This window comes from Anopheles aquasalis, chromosome 2 (assembly GCF_943734665.1).
Source record: "Anopheles aquasalis chromosome 2, idAnoAquaMG_Q_19, whole genome shotgun sequence".
In the NCBI taxonomy this organism is placed as follows: domain Eukaryota; kingdom Metazoa; phylum Arthropoda; class Insecta; order Diptera; family Culicidae; genus Anopheles; species Anopheles aquasalis.
In genome coordinates, this window is record NC_064877.1 from 162,501 (window position 1) to 170,000 (window position 7,500).

Genomic DNA, 7,500 nt, shown 5'->3' on the forward strand with positions numbered 1-7,500 from the left:
CAGAAGGCATTTGCATTTGGCGTTTGACTTGGTGCGCGGCGCTGGATGTTTGTAGGCTGTTATAAGTTTATCTTCCATCGACCAGGGCAAACAGCACGCTGGGGGTGGTGGGCGAGGAACCCTTTTTTGTTTTTAAACTTCAACCTCCCCACGCAACACACACTAGTGAAAATGGTGCGTGCGTGCGGTAGTCATTGTTTTGATGGGTCGTCGGCCCAAAGTCAAGTGGCTTACTTCCGAGTTCGCCGTTATGCTAATACTTTAACAATATTTACAACACAGTTAGAGCATTTCACAAGAAAGTATACGCATTAAAAAAGGGGCATTTTGTCGAGACACTTCACTAGACAATCAGCAGCAGCATCCCAAAAAACGCTCAACACTTTTGTAAATGTCTTTTGCGACATTAACCGACAATCTGATTCTGCATAATCATTCATCGGATTGTCGCAAGTGGCCGTGCCTAAGACTATAAGGATTTCAGGAACTATCAAACAATAGAGTAGCAGAAGAGAAGTTTCCTGAAACTGAATAACTAAACAATCCAGCAGGATCATGCTGGAGAATGGAAAAGAAATGGAGAAGGAAAAGGGAGGATGAGGTGTTGTTTTGGGTTTGAGGAGGGGATTTACACCCATCGCAGTACAGGGGAGGGCGGTTGGATTAAACTCGATGGATGACGATGGCACGATGGAGAATGGTGTACCGACCTCGCTGCTGCGCGCCTGGGTTCCGTTGAAAGTTTAATGAAAACCGGAAAACAATGCCGGATCCACGGAAGCAGAATCCTTTCGGTTTGCGGGTTATGTACACTGTGCTAGTGTTCGGTTCCGACCATTCCGACCTCACCGTGACCGTGGAGTCGCCCAAGAGCGGAACGTAATGTAGCGGTGGCTTCTGTTGCTTCCGGATGTTCCGGCTTCACCCGGTCCATTCCACCAGTGTCATGTGCACCAGCAATTAAAAGCGAAACAGTACGTCTTTAGCAATTCTGGGGAGGATGCGGCCCTCGAAAAGGAAGCTCCACTGGAAGCCGCCTTTCAAAAGAAGGAAACCAAAGCAGAGTCCGTCCAAAAGGATTGTACCGGTCGCAGGCGAGGTGGTCCGGAGGTATTTAGCAATGCAAACTACACAAAATGTAAATGAAGAGAACATGGCCCGAGCATCCACGGGTCCGAAAACGAGCGGAGTGCATTCGCTCAAATGGCAAGCCAGATTCTGTGCCAACAAAAGAATCTTAACGGCCTGGTGCTCGCGTCTTATGAGTTTGCGCACGCGGCTTTCCACGCTATGTGGTTGCAACCTCAAAGACGGCCTCTTGGTCCTCTTGGTGTGAATGCTTTATTTCTTCCCGAAGCAACCATTTCGTTTCCTCGTTGCATTAAATCTGGTCTGGTGCAAGTTGCTCTCGATGAGCAAAGGCTTTGAAAAGAGAGTTTATTTGTGAAACAGACGCAAAGAACAAACTAGATATTGCTAGAACGGGCCGAAAGAAGGGAAAAATGTGAAACCGAAACCCTGAGTTCAACCCCGGCAATGGAGGCGCCTACCTCGACTGCTTCGAAATGGGTTATAAGGTTGGGATCTCCGCATAATTTCCTCGCTTTTTTTATTATCAAAAATATTCAAACCCAACTTTCAGCACCAGCAATACCAGCAGGTTCGCTCTGTGGTTTCATTAAGCTTTCGACTTGACACATTCGACACAACCCCGTCCGGTCGTGTTCAACCCTCATTTGCACACAAGGAGGCGAAGGGATGGGTTGGGGAAGAAAACAAAAAACAAAAACCTCACCAAATGTCACACACACCCCCACCCTTTGGGTGCCCCCGGGCGAAGGGGATTGCCACAAGAGTGGCAACTCTGTCGCCGTCACTCAATAGCTTTTCCCCAGCAAACGTGCTCGTTCGTTGGTCACGAAATTACCGGTCGGAAATTTTACGGAACGGAAATTAGATAGATTAACAACAGGAAAACAGAGAGAGCAGACGGAGAGCGGTAGAACCCGGTTCTCCGTGCCCGAAACGATGATAATCTTGACCGGCTGTTGCTCTAGCGTACTAGTTTTCCAAATGGAATGCTCGAGGAAAGCAGTTAAACAGTTGAAATTTGTCCAAAAACTTTCCTTTCTGGTAAAATCCAAGATCGGCATGGTGGAGTATGGTTATGAAATCAAATTTATCTCTTGGAATGGAGCTCACTTTTCGTTTCAAATTTCAAAATTATCACCAGATAAATCGGAAAAGCCGGCTTTCGTGTGAGAGAGAGTGAAATATGCTTATTACTACTTTGGAGACATGAGTTGACCCGTGACGACAAATTCTACGTCACCTTCCCGGTGGTCATACTCTCGTCGTGGAATGAGGACTCTGTTCATTTGCATTGCAAACACCCGCTATTGAAGGCCTTTGACCTGGCGAATGGAGGTGCAAGTCTGGGTAATGACCCGAGACGAAATATGCGGTGAGTCCCTACTCCCAATTTGGCGAGGTTTAACTGTTAAGAAGTCAAAGGTCAGCGAGAGAAATGAGGTCGAGTTTGTGCAATTGGAAAATGTTATTTTTATGTTTTTACTTTTCGAAAACTCTCAATGAAATAGAAAAGAAGCAAAAATGTATGTGTAAAGTATGTTAAGAACAACTGTTATCCTCGACCACACTCTGGGCATTGTTGCCCAAAGTGAAACCATGAAAAGGATTACCGCACCGTGCGGTAGTGCCATTATGCGCATGTGTGTCAGTTTGGTCGTTTTCCTGGCCACTTGTTTGATGTTAATTGTCCGTCCGGAAAAATAACAATTAAAATGCTGACATTCATGTGTGTTTTCCATTCCCAGCGACTTGAGAATGCCTCCAGATATGTCGAGTCCGTCCGTCCGTCCGAAGAATTGAGTCAAATAAACATCCTTTCCACGCTCTTCCTTGACTTTACGCCATTGTATGCGTGTCTTTCGCCATAGTTTTTGATCTTGTTAAACGCATTCGCATTCGCATGCTATTATTTCAGAATACTAAACAGAAACAGGAACTAAATTTATTTATAATTTAGTATAAACTCGTGTCAGAAAGGTGTCTCATTTTTCAAATTGTTATTTGCAGATGAGTAGGGAAAACTCCATTAATTAATTATCTATACTCCGTGATTACATCGTATTAACAAATTGCTGTATTTCTTTGTGGCAATAGGTGGGGAGCGCTTTCTCAACTAGTCCTTAACCGGCGCTCTTCGAAAGGGGATCAAAAGGAACGAGGATTTGTGGAATGGCTAACTGCAAACACTTTGAACATGATTTCTCTACGACTGTACAGCACACGCTGCTTAACCGCTTAGCCACCACCTACAGCATCCTGGTCCAGCCCTTTTATGATCCAGTGAAGCAGTGCGCCTGGAAAAGCTCAAGGGGCCACCGTTCGTTGAATAGCGCCGGGTAAGGTTCTTGAGCACTGGCTCGACGGCTCGCGTGCTCATTTCCGATACAATGCCCTTCATCAGCTGCTCTCGCTCGTGTGGTTTGAACCGTACTGGCAGACGTCCGGAAGTAAATCTCAACCTAACGGCGGTCTTATGCTATGTTGCACACAGTCCCTTTTGGGATTATAATTGAATTTTGTAGAGAAAATTAATTCCAAATCCAAGACACGCAAGGAGCTGGTTTGCGGCCAGGATTGGAAGGTGTTGACGAGAGCGGCCAATGCTCAGACTGTTCCAGTTGAAATCGGTTGCGGTGGGAAAATAGATGCGAATTAACAAATGCTTCCTGTAAGGATAGCAAGACAAGAGCACAAGAGCTCAACATGGTCTACGTCATGCCATGGTTTCCCCCAAAGGCTGAGATTTAAGTGATTTATTCATTCGCCTGTACATCCGCCAACCGAACATACAAAGATTATGTTTTCATTGCAGCCTCGGTCAGCCGGCAAAATCCTCTCCTGCAATCATGTTGAAAGTGGCCAGCATTCATCGCTCAGTGCCGCTACAAGCTTGTGTGTTCTGCTGGATGATCTGGGTGGAATTTTCATGTCTACACCTCTTACCGTGATGCCAGTGGCGCTTATGAGTTATTCAAAAGACAATAAATTTAATGTTGGTCAGCAACCGGCACACGATAACAGGAGCGAGTCTTTAAGCCCCCAGAGGAATGCAATCATCTTCTCAACAGTCATCTTTAGTTGCACCTCTCGCTGTTCCACTTATGGTCTTCGAATGAGAAACCACATATCCCTTATGCTAAATCACTTATTGCACTACTGTCCGGTCAACTAAAGACCAAGGGCCATTACGGCAAGGATTAAATCTAGAGGATACTATCACCGTGCACGCTATTATGGTCTTCCATGAAGTGAAAGCAATTCACCAGAAATTATTATCATATATATCAGGTTTCATCTTTATGAATCACCACCAGCGACAGAACAATATTTCCATCGAACCATCGAACCGAACCATAATTGGTGTGCGTTTTCGGGTCCATCTCAAATCGTTTTCCTAAAACAAGAAAAACGCGCGTTCAAAATAAGAAAAGGAACAACGAAGACAACACACGCCTCGCCGTGGGAAAACGGTATCCATCGGGCGTTCGATGTCGTTCTCTCTTCTCGGGCGACTGGATCGGTCCATTTGCATGAGGACAAACACGAAGCGCTCATGGCAGAATGGAAAACGGAAACAACACTGGAGCCCTGGAAGGAATGCAAGCCAGAATCCGAGCCAGTGGAGACCAGGAGTCATTGGTTGAGTTTGGAAAAGCAAATTTTCCCAGCGGAAAAACGTCTACTGAAGCGCATGGCATGGTCTGCGATTGAGGCGAGTACGAAAGTTCTTCAACCAATTCACCACCCTTCTCTGCCTTCACTAGGTGAAGGGGGTGGAATGATGTTAACAGCATTGTGCTAGAACTGATCATCCGCAACGCGCTAATTGGACAGATGTATGGCTTGAAGCCGCCGGCACTTGAATTAGCCTGATTGCACGTGGCCTGACTCTCGTTGAGGAAAGCGACACATCTGCATCTGACTCACTGTCACTGGCCCGGCTAATGGTGATAATGGTAATGAAGTGCAAGCGACAACGGCATCGACGCAACCACACACAAACTCATTCGTGTTACGTGTGCCATGCTGCTCTGCTGATGCTGGAACCTATTTTTAGGCAACTCCCCGTTTTTAGTGTTCGAAAAACATAAAACAAGTTGCATAGAATCCGTAGGCTGGTGAGCGTAGAAGAAGATTTGGATGTTTTTTCCCTCATATATGCCTCATTCACATTAATAAGAATCGTGCATGCCCGAGCGCGTGTGCTAGTGGAATCGATTCGCATCACCACACCCGGATGGGTCAAATGCCAACGCCACCATCGACAGGACAAAAATGCATAATCAATCATTCAACACGGAGTGTTTGCAGTTGACAAATGGTCGACTGATTAGTTTGGGAAGGTATATTTACATATACTTTCAATGCATTCGATGGATTGATTCAGCAAATGGTGTTCCCACAAAAAAGTGAAACAGAAAAATGATTGGAATAACCAGATTTTTTCGCACTCTTTTTTGTGCAAAAGCCGACGGTATTGGTTTATTGTACCCAAACTAACCAATGCATGCGGGTTCAACGTATTGATGGTACAAGCTGAAGATGGTTTTACCGTTTTTTAGGTGCAACATGTGCAATCGTATCCCCCCGTTCTCGGAGCAAGGGAGTTGTGGCCTAAAGATTCACAAAGCAAATTGGAAACACTCACCGCGCACATGTTGGCGTAAGTCGAAAAGGCTGGTACGATCATCCAATTTGGCGATCAGCAACCGCGCTAGCGCTGCCTGGCTGGCTAGCTGGTTTGCTTTGCTTTTGCTTGTTTCTTTTCACTTTGACGATCACCGCGATTCAGGTTTGAAATGCATCACCATATGCAGAAGGGCTTGTGATTGAGAGAGTGGCTCTGTGGAGCAGCAGCGCTGCAGTGAATTCTCTATCCCCCTCCTGCGGTTATGTCGCCCATACATGCTAGAATAAATAAACCGTTCACAGCATAATAAGGCATGTGCTAAGCATAAACTGTCACCACACACTGCGGTTGGCACACTTACAGCACGGCTCGGCGGTGGAAAGAGAACCAAGTGAGGTCACCACGGTAACCTGGGTTCATTTGATGCACAATGATTTAAAAAAAGTGTTTTTCGTGTCGCCTACTGAGTTTAACGGGGAACTCGGAATCTATTCAGGTGCATACAAATAACATATTGAAGAGATGGAAATTGGTGTCATCCAAAATCCATCCAGGAAAAAGCGCTAGGAAAGAACACACGAAATGGTTGCGATTTCTCACCTCCGAAAAGGGTGGTTGGATCTCTCGGTGGGACCACGGGTGCGTTTGTGCCTTTTATGAACCGGCTCGCCCACGACCCACTTCAGCGAGCGTCTCTCGATGGTCAACCGAAGATCAACACCGAAGAAAACAAGCCAAAAGGAGTAAAGCAAGACAGCCTCAAGCTCGTAACATGAACGTGAGAACTTGATCGTCCGCCCGCTAGACACAGTCCGCTACCGACCACTGGAAAGCAAGGCAAGGGAAAGAGATGGAGTATAAAAGTGCGACAGCATGACGGAGCGGATGCAGATCAAATTTCCGATAACGTTGTAAATTTTAGGTCGCTTTGAAGGAATTTTGTGAAACACAGCAAAAAGCTTCATGGGTCCTTTATGCACTTGGCTGAATTATGAGCCAACTGGTGGAAATTGCAGGGAAGATCGGAAAAGAAAAATGCTTCTTACCTTCTATACACTGCGTTCAGGCTGTTTATGTAATTTACAGATGACTTCCACCGACGCTGCGTAGGGTTTCTTTCTTGTTCCGTTCGTCGATCGATGCAGTCTTTCGTTTGATTTTAATCCAAGTAACCCAAACGAAGAAGGGTGCGGTTTCCGCTGCTATGATGACTCCGGCGTCGATGATGGCTTTGCGAAGATCAGCAAACTCAGATCAGGTGGCTGTTTTGGGATGATTAACACTCGCTGGTTCACCGTCACATGCTCTGTCGCTAATGTGCATTTTTCAGATCACTAGCCTGTACCTTTTATGCAAGGTGTACACACTATTGTCTCACAGTCACACCGTGTTACGGTTCTAGATGCCTGTTGTCGAGCCTAAACACAACACACACTTTACTACAGGTTGCACAACCCGTTCATTTCTTCATTTCGGCATGGGGCTCAGCACAGCAGCAGCAGTAGGATGGTGTACGAGTAGAATCTCGAGCCGAAAGTGCACATGTTACGCAGAACGCAACCGCGCAGGTAGGATTTATCCAAATTTAAATGACGTACCTCACAGCTATGCACAGGTATGCTGGGGGTATCTATAAGCTTCGTACCCCTTTCTCGGACGCAAGTCGCCTTACACACAAACAGTCACAACCGCGTACGCACTCTCACGCTCACCTCGGCAGCATGTCTTCTTCTCCAATGTGCCGCTTTTTACGAAATGCGCGGCACGGTTTGCCCTAC

General features: G+C 46.2%; 1 protein-coding gene across 3 annotated transcripts in view; it reads right to left on the reverse strand.

The window, feature by feature from the left end:
• Positions 1 to 7,500, reverse strand: part of LOC126573410 (SLIT and NTRK-like protein 4) — an 11,966-nt gene that overhangs the window by 4,432 nt on the left and 34 nt on the right. Inside the window, exon 1 of one of the 3 annotated variants that reach the window (XM_050233516.1) lies at positions 6,769 to 7,500. This exon is cut by the window's right edge and continues 34 nt beyond it. Coding sequence is in view for 1 of the 3 variants with exons in the window: in XM_050233508.1 (XP_050089465.1) it covers positions 5,741 to 5,782 (42 nt within the window). In the remaining 2 variants the exon portion in view is untranslated. Of the gene's footprint in view, positions 1 to 5,740; positions 5,849 to 6,768 lie in introns of those variants that run through there. The other 2 variants (XM_050233508.1, XM_050233526.1) reach the window with 2 other exon arrangements.